Source organism: Schistocerca serialis, chromosome 1, assembly GCF_023864345.2.
Source record: "Schistocerca serialis cubense isolate TAMUIC-IGC-003099 chromosome 1, iqSchSeri2.2, whole genome shotgun sequence".
Taxonomy (NCBI): domain Eukaryota; kingdom Metazoa; phylum Arthropoda; class Insecta; order Orthoptera; family Acrididae; genus Schistocerca; species Schistocerca serialis.
The window spans coordinates 243,584,114-243,600,529 of NC_064638.1; the positions used below are offsets into that span (position 1 = coordinate 243,584,114).

General features: G+C 39.9%; 1 protein-coding gene across 4 annotated transcripts in view; it reads left to right on the forward strand.

Annotated features, from left to right (window-relative positions):
* Positions 1 to 16,416, forward strand: part of LOC126466919 (peroxisomal acyl-coenzyme A oxidase 3-like) — a 76,620-nt gene that overhangs the window by 42,779 nt on the left and 17,425 nt on the right. For all 4 annotated transcript variants that reach the window (XM_050096424.1, XM_050096421.1, XM_050096423.1 and 1 more), the window contains 2 exons: positions 12,946 to 13,038; positions 13,185 to 13,308. In XM_050096424.1, coding sequence (XP_049952381.1) covers positions 12,946 to 13,038; positions 13,185 to 13,308 — 217 coding nt within the window. The remainder of the gene's footprint in view (positions 1 to 12,945; positions 13,039 to 13,184; positions 13,309 to 16,416) is intronic.

Below are 16,416 nucleotides of genomic sequence, written 5' to 3' on the forward strand. Positions count from 1 at the left end.
GAACTTGAACTTCAGAGTTTGATGTGGAATATTTTGTGGGCATTTTGGTGTAACAGAGCTGTGGCCTCCAATGACTTATTACATAGTATTAATGTAAGTATGATTAGTTTAGTTTATTACCCAAGTTACCTTTGTGTGAAAATATCTTCACAACAGTGATAAAACTTGTAATATTCAGTTACTAAAGTATACAACACAAAGCACCCAGTATTACAACAATGCAGATGCTGAAGTATGGTGCTTTGTGTGGCATTGCTATCGGTACAGTTCAGCATACTGTTACTGTGCCACTTGTCCATTGCTTTCAGGGAACTCATACATAATGTGCATGTCGGCAAACTCTTTATCAGTAAACACATCCGAACTATTAGAATTCGCTATTAACATAACACAAGCACTGCCAGAAAAACAGACCTGAGATCAAACTGAGCACTGCTGAATGCAAGCTTGAGGGTGAAGAATAAAGCAAGCACTACTGTTGTCAACAGTAAGTACTGTGAGTTAACAGAACATGTTTGTCACCAAACAAGAAATATAGTGCAATACACATGTAAAGATAAATGTGTAAGAAATCAAAAAAAATGCAGTTACTTTGTAGTGAGCCACAGGAGAGTAGGAGAGATGAGTTGTTGGGTAGCATCAACCATTCCTTCTTTAGCTCATACTGAATAATCATGGGAAGTCATTAATGATGATGATGATGATGATGTAAGCATACATGATCATGTATGCATAGAAAAGATGTGAAATGATTTCAAAGAGATAGTTGTCAATGGCAGTTGAGGGATATATACCACATAAATTAATAAGTGATGGTGCTGATCCCCCCTGGTACACAAAACACGTCAGATCGCTGTTGCAGAAGCAATGAAAAAAGCATGCCAAATTTAAAAGAACACAATATCCCCAAGATTGGCAAAGTTTTGCAGAAGTTTGAAATATAGTGCATACTTTAATGCAAGACGTTTTTAATAATTTCCACAACGAAACTCTGTCTCAGAATCTGGCAGAAAACCCAAAGAGATTCTGGTTATACACAAAGCACACCAGTGGCAAGATGTAGTCAATACCTTCACTGCGCCGTAACAACAGTGACATCACTGATTACAGTGCCACTAAATCAGAGTTATTAAACACAGTTTTCCGAAACTTCTTCACCAAAGAAGATGAAGTAAATATTCCTGAATTCTAATCAAGAACAACTGTCAGGATGAGAAACATAGAAGTAGATATTATTGGTGTAGCAAAGCAGCTTAAATCACTTAGTAAAGGCAAGGCCTCCGGTCCAGATTGTATACCAGTCAGGTTCCTTTCAGAGTGTGCTGATACAATAGCTCAGTATTTAGCAATTATGTACAACCGCTCGCTCAGATTAAGACTCATTCCTAAAGACTGGAAAATTGCTCAAGTCACACCAATACCCAAAAAGGGAAGTATGAGTAATGCACTGAATTACAGGCCCATATCACTAATGTCAATTTGCAGTAGGGTTTTGGAACATATATTGTGTTCGAACATTATGAAATACCTCAAAGAGAATGATTCATTGACACATAGTCGGCATGGATTCAGAAAATATTGTTCTTGTGAAACACAACTAGCTTTTTATATACATGAAGTAATGAGTGCTATCAACAAGGGAAGTCATAATTGATTCCATGTTTTTTAGATTTCCACAAGGCTTTCGGCACCATTCCTCACAATCATCCTCTAATCAAACTTCGTGCCTATGGAATATTGCCTCAGTTGTGTGACTGGATTTGTGATTTCCTGTCAGAGAGGTCACAGTTCATAGTAACAGACAGAAAGTCATTGAGTTAAATAGAACTAATATCTGGCATTCCCCAAGGAAGTGTTATAGGCCCTATATTGTTTCTGATCTATATTAACGACATAGGAGACAATCTGAGTAGCCGTCTTAGATTGTTTGCAGATGATGCTCTCATTTACCATCTTGTTAAGTCATCAAATGTCCAAAATTAATGGCAAAATGATTTAGATGAGATATCTGTATGGTGTAAAAAGTGCCAATTGATCCTGAATAAAGAAAAGTGTGAAGTTATTCACATCAGTACTAAAAGAAATCCGCAAAATTTCGATTATGCACTAAGTCACACAAATCTGAAGGCTGTAAATTCAACTAAATACTTAGGGATTACAATGACAAATAACTTAAATTGGAATGATCACATAAATAATATTGTGGGTAGAACAAACCAAAGACTGCAATTCGTTGGCAGAACACTTAGAAGGTGCAACAGGTCTACTAAAGACACTGCTTACACCACACTTGTCTGATCTATTCTGGAGTATTGCTGTGCGGTGTGGGATCCGCATCAGGTGGGACTGACGGATGACATCAAAAAAGTACAAAGGAGGGCAGCTCGTTTTGTATTATCACGAAATAGGGGAGATAGTATCACAGACATGATACGTGACTTGGAGTGGCAGCATTAAAAAAAAGGCGTTTTTCATTGCGATGGGATCTTCTCATGAAATTTCACCTCCGATTGTGAAAACATTCTGTTGGCACCCACTTACATAGAGAGAAATGGTCATCATGATAAAATAAGAGAAATCAGGGCTCGCGCAGAAAAATTTAAGAGCTCGCTTTTCCCGCGCGCTATTAGAGCATGGAATGGTAGAGAGACAGCTTGAAGGTGGCCCATTGAACCCTCTGCCAGGCACTTTATTGTGCATAGCAGAGTAGTCACACAGATGTAGATGATGATAATATATTCTGGGCACATGGCAGAAAGATCTTTAGTACCCACACTAAAATTCTGTTAGACAATTCTGGATGAAAGTGGCAGAATAATAAAACTTAATAAAAATGCACTAACACACACACACACACACACACACACACACAAATCATGCAGTTTGTCCATTTTGAAGTTTAGAATGAAAAGAGAAATTCAGAGGAAAGAGTTAAAATAGAAGAGCAGATAAGTGTGGCTGGCTGATCAGTGGAATAAAACAGATGAGCCAGCCAGCTACTCTGCAACACACTAAAAACTTGAGCCTAAAAGCATAGGATGGAGTCCAGACACCATACAAAAATTTAAAAGCTTTACCATGCTCGTCTTATCGTCATGTGAAATAGTGGGCAGACCATCACTTAAATTTGACTCTGCCCTTTCATCACAGTACAAGGTGCATTCAGTTAAAATGTGGCGTATAATAATTTGTATACTACAGGCATTGTTCTCCTTGCTACAATATGAAGCCAAATGTTAGGGGACAGTGTGCTATTTGGAGACGGTCAAGCTTACTTCATCCTGTTGTGGTGACTGTGGTGTGAGGAACAGTATGGTTGTATGGTTTGTTTCACGAATCACCTTGTTGTACCTCACTGCCAGCTACACCGTCCCCCCCAGCTGCATGGCTGTCTCTCTCAGCCGAGAGATGGCAGCCTATGCCCCCTGTAAGTCTCCTTCGCTACCTGGTCCCCACACTTGTTACCTCAGATTCCAGTGTGCTGTGATACCCAGCAGAATGATATCTGCTTCCTTTGCTGTTGAAGTAAGAAAGTTTGTCTTGTGTTGACTGGGTCATTTTCTCTGCTGGGCACATTTGTGGCAGTGCTTGTGAAGCACTAAGGGAATCGGAGCAGATAAGAAACTTTTTTATGTGTAACTTTTTAAGATTTTTTTTATAATAATGTTTCCCCGTTATTGAATTTATAAAAAATTATATATTGCATATAGAATAGTTATATAAAAATGCATACACATTCCAATGCAAAGTTGTGTCAAAATTTCAAAGCACTCAGTCAAAAACTTTCAGGGACTTGTAATTACCGTGTTTACTCAACTCTAAGCCGAACTTTAATCTAAGCCACACCTGAAAAATGAGACTCGAAATCAAGGGAAAAAAAAAAAAATTCCCAAATCTAAGCCGCACCTGAAATTTGAGACTCGAAATCCAAGGGGAGAGAAAAGTTTTAGACAGCACCTCCAAATCAAAACAAAGTTGGTCCATTGTAACATGAGACACAATTTAGGTTGAATGTTTGAAGATACAGCTACAGTAGTTTGGTTTGAGTTGTAAGCTTAGCAGTTAAGCTTTACCAGGTAGCCATTGCTATGCGTCAGGCGCTCCATCCGTATTTATACAGGTACCCTTCCTTTTCGACGTTCTTCATCTGGTTTGAATCGATTGCTTATTTTACTTTATTCTGATAAATGCCGTTCTCTTTGTTATAGGTGTTTATGTCACTCTAAGCTGAAAATGCATTATTGTACTGTGTCGTGTGTTGTTTGTCACATTCTGATAATGAGTGTTTACGACCCGTCGCCGCTCATGGCATGGCTTGCTTTTGTGCACACTACCACCGCTTACAATAAAAAAAGAGAGGAATTGTCTCATTAGCAAAACAATGGCAAGACACTGCTGTTTGTTGTTACTTACACTGCTGCATTCTTTGATAATGATCAACAAGAACCAAATAATAGACTGCTTATGATAGAAGATGTTCTGAACTAAAGTTTAGCGAACATTTTTCTCCATTTGAAATTCTTTGCAGATGCCTCTTTACTACATTACACTCTCCACAGAAATTAGAGTCATCTTAGATTCAAAAATCTAGTCAGTTGCCATGCTTCATTTCTGATTGTACACTATTCAGCATAAGAATAATATGAATGTAAACATGACATGATATGTATATTCTTCTGTGTTTGCTGTTGTCTGACTCTAGTTTCATAGTTTTATTAGGCAGACAGGATTTAAATGAGATAGCAGCAAACACAAAAGAATACATGGCATAATGTTTACATTCGTATTATTCTTATGGTTAAGAGAATACTGCATGTGATTCACAATTCATAAAAGTTCCTATTAGCAACCATCTCTTGTCACAGGTAGGAAAAAATTCAGAATGTAGAGGTGGCCATATTGACATACATCCCAAACAGTCTTGCCTGTCGGATTTTCGTAGTAGATTTTTAGTGATGACTTCAAGTGCAGAGTGTGTTGTTGTTGTGTTCAGTCTGTAGCAGTCTATGATGCAGCTTTCCATGCTTTTCTATACTGTGCAATGCAGAGTAGCAACACTTATAAAATAAATGCTTGTTGCACAGTCTGATTTGGAACACACTTCCATGCATCATAAATCCATTGGCACACTTGCAACAAACTTGCGCATTTTACACCTCTTGTTGGTGTCAATTGTCTGTCGCTTTTTGAAAGCCAGTCTGTGTACATGCGTTTAAACTTGTCCTTAAACAGTTTATTCAAACAGACATCAAGTGGTTGCAAAACTGACGTCATCCCACCTGGAATTACTGATGTCCATTTTGCTTTTGTCTAATTTTAGTTTTACTGCAGGTGTTGTTGGCCTGCGTACGCATCTAATACCAACAGACTGTGTAAACCAAGCATTGCGCCAAGAGAACGGTTCCACACATGCCTAATCCATTCCAGCACCATGTTCTCCGAAAACCATCCAGTTTCGTCTGCTCATACAATTACAGTTTTTGGAAACACTTCCGATTTCGGTAAAGTCTTTCACTTGAAAACTATGAATGGGAGTAATTTATGCCCATCTGCTGTGCAAGCAAGCATGATGGACATCCGCTGTTTTTCACCCCCTGATATAAGAACACTTATGTCTTTCTTTCCTTTGGCATCAACCGTATAATTTGACGGCATGTCAAAATATACGGGAGTTTGGTCAGCATTTCCTATCTGACCAAGGAGGTATTGCTTTTCTGTGCACCGCCTAATATGAAGTGCGGAAATTCCACACGTTTTTCTTCATAATTTTTCAGCAGCCTCTGTGCAACTGAAAGTCACCTCCAAAGTGAAAAACCCCAGTGCTTCATAAACAGATCAATCCAGCTGTGACTAACCTTAAAATTTTCAATTTTTTGCTCTCTAGCAATTTCATGCACCTTAATTTTTAAAATTTCGGTGTTCACAGGCAGGAGTTTCTGACGCTGTTCCTTAACAAATTTATTTAAAATCACTTCTAGTGCATGATATTGGTCACACTTTGGCCAACTAAATGCTTTCCTGCAACTTGAACATTCAAATAATTTGTCTCTCTGCAGTTGCCATCGCCTGACGTTGCTCTCATCAATCCCGTATCGCAGACCTGCAGCATGATTAGAGCTTTGTTCCACAAAAGAAATAACTCTCCTCTTGAATTTGGCACTATAATTAAAGCGCTTCATTATGGTTCGCTGGCACCAACAAGCACTTCACAAAATTCCACGAAGCAATAGGTGCCACTACTTGAAATCTTAATGAGCCCCAGCGTATCAACTCATGCAACTCCTAAAGCCTTGTGCATTGTTGGTATTTCTGTGTAAAGAAATTTATTTTTGTTGCTACGAATATTTGAAAGGCTGCTACATTTGAAGATGAACAATACAGAATTTCTATTTACTTCATTGGATAATGTATGAAAATGCAGTGGTCGAAACTCGGGGCAGAGGAAAAAAAGCTTGTCTTCTATCTTTCTTTGTAGTTATTTATTGACACAGAGGTTTTGGTGCCTGTATTTATCTTTGTGCCTGCAAAGCATGCCTGTGTAGTGCTACATATATTCGACGGCAGATGTAAGTTGTGGCAGCACCTACCAACATTTTTCAGAACTTCCGCTTACTTTGCACTCGATTCTAAGCTGCGGGTGGTGTTTTGGATTACAAAATCTGGAAAAAAAAGTACGACGTAGATTTAAGTAAATGCGGTAGGAATATTTACAGTTTCTGTATAAGTACAAATGTAAATATTAGTTTCTTCAAAATCTCAAATCTCCAAAAGTTCTTCATGGATTGCTTTGAAATTTGGACACAAAATTGCATTGGAATACTCACATGTTTTTAAATATCTACTGGAATGCCATCTGATATGTATGTAATTAAAGTGGGAACATTATTAATATGTAAATGTTGGTTTTTTCAAAATCAGTAATCTCCCAAAGTTCTTGATCAATTGCTTTGAAATTTTGACACAGCGTTGAATTCTAATACATTTCTTGGAAAAAATTGTTACTGAAAATCTCAAAATGTACCTTTTAGATTTACTTTTTACTTCAGATTTTTTCGTGTTACTGTAATAAATGTTTAGACACATGAAATTTTAGTAGCAAACAGGAAAGTTGTATTTATGGCTTATTGATTTATGATTAGATTACTACAGAATCTGAATTTGAAATAACAACAAACAAAGCTCAAGATCAGAGAGAGAGAGAGAGAGAGAGAGAGAGAGAGAGAGAGAGAGAGATGGACAGAGGGACAAGAGGAAATGGACATAGGAAACAGAAATGAGGATATGTACGAGAGGGGCAGGGGAGCAGTAGGAGATGGGTAGATGGGTGGGTGAGGAGAAGATGATCAGAGAAATGGGGGAGGAGATGATGGACTGAGAGAGGGGCAATGAGGAGGAGATGGACAAAGGAAAGAGAGGGGGCAATGGAGAAAGACAGGGGTGAGGAGGAGATTAGGATGTATATCTAACACCCATACGTATTAGAAAAGTGTGCTCTCTCTTTTCTTTCATTTCCATTTAAGCAGACAGAGTCAAACCAAAGTGTGGTTGGGTACAACTAGTCTAGAATAATTCTGAGCCTCTTTAGGAGCCAAGGTGGAGATTTACAGAGACCTGCTCCAAGCTTTTTGTAAATTTATAAAACTTTAAAATCAGCCACACTTATTTTTAAAAGGCAATCCTTTTCACAAATCTCATAGGATCTCATTGGTCATTTTCAATGGTTAAAAAGTCTTTCCATTTGTGGATGAGCAATGGTATGGTAAGCAAGTGTCTGTGAAAAAATATCTTATAGGCTGTCACACCAAGGGGAGTCACCACCTGATATTAAATGACAGCTAACTAGTCTCTTTGCAGAGGCACTAGTGGGTAGCCTAATTTCTTCATGGTGCACCATGTCCAACATTTTTAAATAGGAAGGTCATACAGAGCCTTGCATCATGTACTTATGGTCAAGCCAAGATTGCACTGACATTCTGTAAAACTGTACAAGACAGGTTTGGTCTGTTCACCATGACTTGTTTGATGTGCAAGTCAGCAAAGTGGCGTCAAATCGGAAGACTTGCACCCGGCGAACGATCTACCCGACGGGAGGCCCTAGTCACATGACATTTAAATCTTACCATGAATTGTGACTAAGAAATTTTAAAATATTGATTGCTTTTAGGGACAGGGTTTTCAGACCCCTAAGATGTGGTAAACAGGCAAGCTTAAAATCAAATGTGAGGCCCAGAAACCTTCAAAATTGAATACTATGTCCCTCATATTCAACTCACAAAAGTTAAAAACAGAACATCAACAGTTAAAAAGGTCACATAGACTTTTTGTTGATAAAGTGAAACCTGTCTTCTTTATCCATTCTTCTAAGGTGATTTGTTGCATGACTGGAGGGGAACAAAAGAAGGAGAAGTCGTCCACAAACAGAGTACGCTGGTTAGGACTTTCAACTATGAATGTTATACTAGTAATAGCTATGGCACAGACATTGACACTTAGGAACTATCTTGAGGATGTTCTCGGAGAGGACATCACCAATTCAGTATTTAAAATAATGTGACGAAAGGAAGGACTGTATAAAGAGGGGTCCTCGAAATCCCCATTTGTAGAGCTATTCAGGGATTTGTGCCCCCTAGTATTATTATAGGCCGTTTCAGTGTCAAAAAATGTTTCTGTGCAGAAAAGCTTGTTGTATAGAAATTTCAGGAGAACCAGGTTTCAAAGGTGTAGTGATATCTCCTGAAATGACATTTACAGCAACTAAGGAGCTGTCTGTGTGCTAAGATGCAACCAGGTGGTGGCTGACCATCTTTTCCAAGGTCTTCCCTCTGCAGTTAATAAGGAAAACACTATAATAACTACTCAAGCATGTATGGTCCTTCCTGGGTTTTAAAAGTGGAATTAAAATTTCTTCTCTCCAGGTGTTGGAAATGTGTCTTGGTGCCCAAATACAGAGCAAGAAACATTCTTTACATCACCGTGTGAGATGTAATATGGTTTAGTGGATCAAATCATGACCATCTGACATGTCATTAGCTGCAGGTAGCACAGAATCCAGTTCCGCTTGGAAGTCCCAACTGTCCGTCTCAGTGGCCTCTCTGTAGTGTTGAATAGCTCGATACTGACTGGCATTGGTGGTAACTGTGTTGAAATATTTCACCGCTGTCTGGGCAGTTTCTAACAGGTTGGTCTGGAGACTTTTGTTCCCCATTACAGCAGCCACCTCTCCTAGTTATCCTTCTGATGGTCTCTCATATGATTTTACTTTTAGTTGAATGGTATCGGTTTTCAGGAAAAGTTTCCATGATCTCTTCTTGCTCTCTCTAACAATTTGGCAACATTTCACCCATGTTACATGAAAGGCCATGAGGTTCTATGCTGTTGGCGAGTACATGAACTTATGTAGAGCTGCCTGCATGGCTCTGATTGCAGAGTGGCATTTGTCATTCCACCAAGAGACAGGCTACCTTTTTAGCTGGCCTGAAAACTATGGAATGGATGCTTCAACAGTGTGATGGATTATTGTGGTAATATGATCCACCCATTCATGGATGCTGTCATGGTGCTCAAATACAGCAAAAAAATGGCTCTGAGCACTATGGGACTTAACTGCTGAGGTCATCAGCCCCTAGAACTTAGAACTACTTAAAGCTAACTAACCTAAGGACATCACACACATCCATGCCCGAGGCAGGATTCGAACCTGCGACCGTAGCGGTCACACGGTTCCAAACTGAAGCACTTAGAACCGCACGGCCACACCGGCCGGCCTCAAATACAGCAAAGTGGCTGTCAGTGACCAGTCTGCCCTACTGAACACACATAGTGGCAGCTTTCCTTTGAACACCATTCTGTCTGTCAGATGAATCCCTATCATGACACTTCCTGCATTTGAGTGTGAGTCATTGACCACTTGCCATTGAGCCATGTGTGGAGAGTGATGGAGAGCATACCAAGAGATCGATAGCAGTGAACAACTCTGTTGCAATGCTGAAGTCCATGCTCTGCCAAATATTCAACAGATATGTATGGAATGACATTAGGAGGCTCTTGTTGCGCTGCCCATGGAACAAGTGGTTGCAGAACTGCAAAGCACACTGTATGTGCTAAAATCCCCATATAGGAGGAATGGTTGGAGGAGACGCATTGAGTTCTGTGAGAGCTTCTTTGTACAGCATTTCATTTGGGCACTGGCAGAGGGAACATATTTTCATCCTGTGATGCACGTGTGCCAGTACTGTGACTGCTAGTAAGGTGGTGGTTACAGGGAGAGAGAGGAGTGGTATACATTGTTTATGAAAATAGTCACCCTCCTTTAGCTCTCTCTATGCCAAGTTTGTCAATTTTGTGGGCAATGCGGCTACGTAACTCAGGGGTGTGAGATAGCTTAAAATGTGGAGACATACAAATTGGTCATCCCTGAGTTAATAACGTTTTGTTCTGGGCCAGAATATTTTGGGCTATTGTTTTTCTTCATCCTTACCTTGAATTCCGGGAATGGAGATAAGGCTGTTTTACAGATTTTTTATTGTCTTTTTCTGTTTGCCATGTTGGTATGTTATTCTTATTGACAGTTGGTTCTGATGCCACCATTATTTCACTTGTAGGAAAGCTTGATTGTTCCATTGATAATGCAAGTTTGTAGGTACATTTACAACTGCAGGTTGTTGTGATCTGTTCAGCTGTCAACTTCTGGGAGCCACTACAGTCTTATCTAAGGGCTGCTTAAAGGCAGAGGTGAACGAGTTCATGAAAGTGAGTGATTGTGTGTTTTTAAGAGTATGAGATGCATTTAGTACTTTCATTCTTGAATTTTCTTATCTTTGTTCCAAACTGTATAATTTTGGCAGCAATTGACACACATGCATGGGGCAGTACATTGAGTACCTGGTTCTTGGGCTGAACCACGTCTTCCACACATTGCTTAACCTTTGGAAATGGCGGTGGTATGCGCCAAACATTGGCACTTAAAGCAAAGTGTAGGGTGAGGTACAGCTTGCCCACGATAAGTCGACCAATCACGTGGTGGCTGTCGGTTACAGCAGGAGGTGTCCTTGCCTCCACCTTATGATTGTTGAGGGGAGAGGAGTAGTGATGTGAAGGCAGCATCAACTGCTCTTACACCACCACCCTTAACATGTGTATACTAATACTTCACTTCCAGGCAAGTTTAGAGGCAGCTTAATGTTAGCAGCACTCAGAGAAAAGTGAATATCTTTCATCCATAGCTGATTTTCTCTGTTTCTAGCAGCACCAGTAAAATCATAAAGTTGTCATGGTCAAGCTACACGTTAGGCCTACAACTAGAGTGGATAACTCCAGCTGCAATTTCAGTAAATGGGAAGTCAGAATAAAAGATCACATCTTCTGAAGCTCACCATTTACTCTTTTCATGTAATTCCTAACTGTGATGACACCTTCACTTTCTTTAGACACTGGACTCGCATTCGGGAGGATGACGGTTCAATCCCGCGTCCGGCCATCCTGATTTAGGTTTTCCGTGATTTCCCTAAATCACTCCAGGCAAATGCCGGGATGGTTCCTTTCAAAGGGCACGGCCGACTTCCTTCCCCCTCCTTCCCTAATCCGATGAGGCCGATGACCTCGATGTCTGGTCTCCTTCCCCAAAACAACCAACCTTCACTTTCTGATTCCTGTTGCTGTTCTTTGGCATATATATCCACGATATCACATGTTGTAACTCACTCACAGAAATGTAATCCAGTGTGCAACTCACTGATGATGGAACACTCACCAAGTGATTTGGCATTTAAAAATTTACTCGGCTAGCCCTCATAGTTTCAACCAGTGTCCTGTTACACAGACTCTTGATGGATTGAAGTTGTGCCGTGAGTTTCTCAAAGGCTGTCAGTACGTATGTAGGAAGGCTACAATGTTGCAGAAGTATCTTCCCCATGTTTCATTACAACAAAAAGATAATCTACCACAGGATGTAGACTGTTACTACCACTGCTTTTTCTTGTATTGGCAGGCATCTGATATGGACTTGCCAGATGAGGTCCTTTGGGGTTAATACTGCCCAATCAAGAACCTGAACCACTAGGAGTGTTAACAACTAAGGTGCAGTAGATTCCACAGGGTTACCTTCTAGCAACTGTTCCACCTCAGCAGCTATCCATATTGTCAGCACACAGCTGGCCTTGAGAATGAGTTTTTTTAGTACAGGTTTGTAACATCCTTGCTGTCTGGGCTCATCATTCCGCTGTCACGCCTCACAGTAGTCGCTGAGGAATGCCCAGAGCTTACAGTGCAGTTGGCCGGCAGTGCTCACCAGACCCTGCTTAAAAAACCTGGATTTGCCAAACCTGTTCCCAACCAATGAAGACCAACATCCATGAGGTCCCTGCCATTTAGAATGATGCAGGAGGCACATGTAGCTTCAAAGATACCACAGATTTGGTGAGCATTGCCATCCAGAAGGTATTGAAGAAATATTGCTGCTATTACGAGACCCCTTACGTAACACGTAGGCTTTGATTGGCATATCTAATGCAGCCTTCATGTAATCGGACATGTTTTGGAACAGGTGTGACTTCTTTTAGACTTGAGTGTATCCTCCACTTACCTTTCACCCCAATCACCACCACTTCTAGCACATGGTTATTGATGTCCATTTGGAGTGGTATGTGAAGCTGGTACCTTACAATGTGTCAAGGAATGGTGCAGTTGTCATGTGGCACATTTAAAATGTGACTTGTTGATAGTCTGTGACTCAGCACCAATATTATCTGGAATACAGAGATTTTGAATTGATCTGTAACAGTATGGCAGTAATTTAAAACAGAATTCACTTTAATTATCTAACACTTAAGAAGTTATAGACATTGTCTCCATTTCTCCTCTTTTCTTTTTTCTCGTCCTCTCACTCCTTTTGTCTTTTAATTTTTTTTCTACATTGCAGTAGTTTTCATGAACGGCATATATTTTCAGCAATGGAGACTTTTCCCCTACTTAGCATCGAGCTTTGCTTTCAAGATTTTTGCAGACTTTCTTGGACAGGCTCTTGACAACCAGCACCCAAAGGTAAATTTTTACTGCAATACTCTTTTTCTCTACACACTAGAAATCAACATAGAACTGTCAGATTCATTGCATAAGCATCAAGAATTATTAGGTAACTATTCATACTGTGGAATATCTTATTGTGTCTTGTATCCATTTTCATATAGGATATCATTGCAGCAAAGGAGCTACAACAGATAGCATCAGTGGGAAAATATCTGGTAACTAGTGTAACGGTTGATGGAACTCAAGAATGCCGAGAAGCTTGTGGTGGCCACGGTTACCTTAAAGGTAGGCAGTTTGGAGAAGACACAAAGATTCCAGCATTTAAGGATGCTAATATGCGGAGCTAAATACATTTGTAATTCTGCACCAGTAAGGAATAAAATAAAAACAAATTGAGGTAAAGGGTAGTCACCATTGTAAATCTGTGTCCTATCAAATTTGGGACAGACAGCTTGAGCTTCAGAGACAAAAGACATCACACTCTCTAATTAGCCATATGAACTTTGATTTAGACAATTTTCATCAAAAAGAGATGGTCTTGCAGAATGTGGTTCATCACACAAGTCAGATTTTCCTTCTCAGAAATGAGAAAACCATTTCTGTTCTGTCCTCTCAGAAAATGCTTCCCTCCCATTTACAGCCTGTATTCTTCTAGTGGCTTCTGCAGTGCTAAGTCCTCAATTAAACTCAAAGAGTAAAATGTGTTGGAAGTGTTCATTTTTCTCTACTTGACATTCCATTCTGATTATGTTCAAAATGACCAAAATAAGCTGTTAACAATATACAAGCTCCTGTAGGTGACAATCAGTCTTGAAACTGAAGAAAAACAAAGATTTGAAAGAGGCCAGCAGAGGGCAAGGCTATTGAAGGATTAGTTGAATGGGAGTGTGATAATGGAGGATGTGTTGAATGGGCAGTTTTTACGAGCACAATCCAGAATAGTTGGTTCTGCAGCAATAAATCCAGAATAGTTGGTTCTCTGGTGATATCATGGACACTGATGCAGCTGTTGAGCCACTGCAGTTCTGGAGTGCACCATGTTGATGAAATGATTGAGTATGTGGTTAGTCACATTTTGGATAGACATCTGCCAGTAGTCATACTACACAGAACATTGCATAGCAGTTAGTACACAGGGACTTTAGTAAAGTAAGTTACATGTCGCACTGTGCAACAAGAGTGGTGCATTGCCACAAGAGGGCAAGGTGTTCCTGCAGACAACAGTTCTGTTGTGATGCAAATAATATGTGTATCACAGTGTGTGAGTGAAATGGTGTGGCAGCTGGAAACTTTCTGAGAATTTGAAGTGTACAGGACAGCTTAATTTTTGTTGGCAAAACTTTTAAAAAATGAGAGGCATGGAAAATTAAGCAAAGCCATTGTTCTCCTGCATGACAACACAACACTCCATACAGCTTCCTGTGTGAGCTGAAACCAAGAGTTGTTGAACGGCTTTTGTGTGTTTGTGAATAGTTGCTTCAGGGGCAAAAACAGAAGGGATTTCTGCTTCGCATTGTGATTGGGGATGAAAAATGGGTTCATTATGATAACCCTAAATGCAAACAATCGTGGGGATATTCCGGCCATGCTTCCACGTTGACGGCCAAACCGAATATTCAGTTTTCTCCTCTGATTGCGAAAACATTCTATTGGCACCCACCCACATAGGGAAAAATGATCATCACGATAAAATAAGAGAAATCAGGGCTCGCACAGAAAAATTTAAGTGCTCGTTTTTCCCACATGCCATTCAAGAGTGGAACTGTAGAGAGACAGCTTGAAGGTGGTTCATTGAACCCTCTGCCAGGCACTTTATTGTGAATAGCAGAATAATCACGTTGATGTAGATGTAGATTGACAGCTCCAAGATCATGCTCTGCATTTGGTGGGACCAGCTGGGCGTCGTGTACTATGAGGTGTTAAAACCAAGTGAAACAATCACAGTGCTTATTATCAAATGCATTTAATGTGTTTGAGCAGGGCAGTAAAGGACAAACGGCCGCAATACAGCAAGAGGTACGATAAAGTGATTTTTCAGCACGACAACGCTCGACCCCATGTTGCAAAAGAAGTCAAAACGTGCTTGGAAACATTAAAATTGGAAGTCCTACCCCACTACCGCATTCTCCAAACATTGCTCACTCTGATTATCACCTGTTTAGATCAATGGCACACGGCATGGCTGACCCAACACTTCCGAACTAATGAGGAAGTCACGAATTGGATCGATTCTTGATTCCCTTCAAAAGATGAACAATTCTTTCGACATGGGATTCATACACTGCCTGAAAGGTGGGAGAAAGTAGTTGCCAGTGATGGAAGATACTTTGAATAATACATGTGTAACCAATTAGTTTCATTAAAGCCTCAAATGTTGGGGAAAAAATGGCGGAAGCAAAGTTGTACACCTTGTAGTAATCTGTGTTCCAATAGAAATCATAAAAATAATTTTTGTGCTGTCATTATTACTATCAAATTGTCACAATCTTTCTTATTTTAACATATTTAGTCAACCAACATCAAAGATGCATCACTAAAGCATGCAAAAGAATAGCAAGTGACAAAGAACACCAGGATCAACATGACAATAATTAAATCAAAACACACTTTGTTTAGTCCACCATCTCATTTCTGCTGCACAATAGAGGTGATTGTATTGACACATTTTAAGTCTTCTTTGCGAGTTTATGAACAGTGGTTAACAAGATCTAAGGAACCATGGCAATGACTGTAACTGAAGACGCCACAGGAAGACACCCTATCAACAGAGTGAGTGATTATTAAAAAAAAAAACCTTATGTTAACATCAGACCAACAAATGAAGCAAATTCCAAGATTCACACACACACACACACACACACACACACACACACACACACACACACACGGACCGACAGACGGACACGGCCATGCCCATCTAGGGGCAGTCAGGAATTAACGATCATGTGTGAATGCATGTTTGTTTTGCCTACATCTGATGAAGGATTTAGTCTGATAACTGATAATATCCAGCAGTCTTCTATCAATGTGCCTGTCCGCCACTCAAGACCTCCTCTATGTGGTAAGTAGCAATCTATCCTATTTCATATTCTTAATATAATTTTATGAATAGCAGTGCCAATATCACAAAAACTGGTAACTGGCTAAAGTTAATTGCTCAACAGCAGCTGTCATTACTTCATCTATACCTGTGTTCTGCTCCCACCTGGAAGTACCGTTATCTACCAAAGAATCTATTGCACCTGCCCAACTTTGATACGATCATCACAGTCCTGGAAGCTCCACAAAATCATCTCCCCATATTAAATGCACCAAATAATACTTACTTTAAGAAGACAGGTTTGTATTCATCATTGTAATAGATTCCTGATTCAACAGATATGTTTTGTCTTT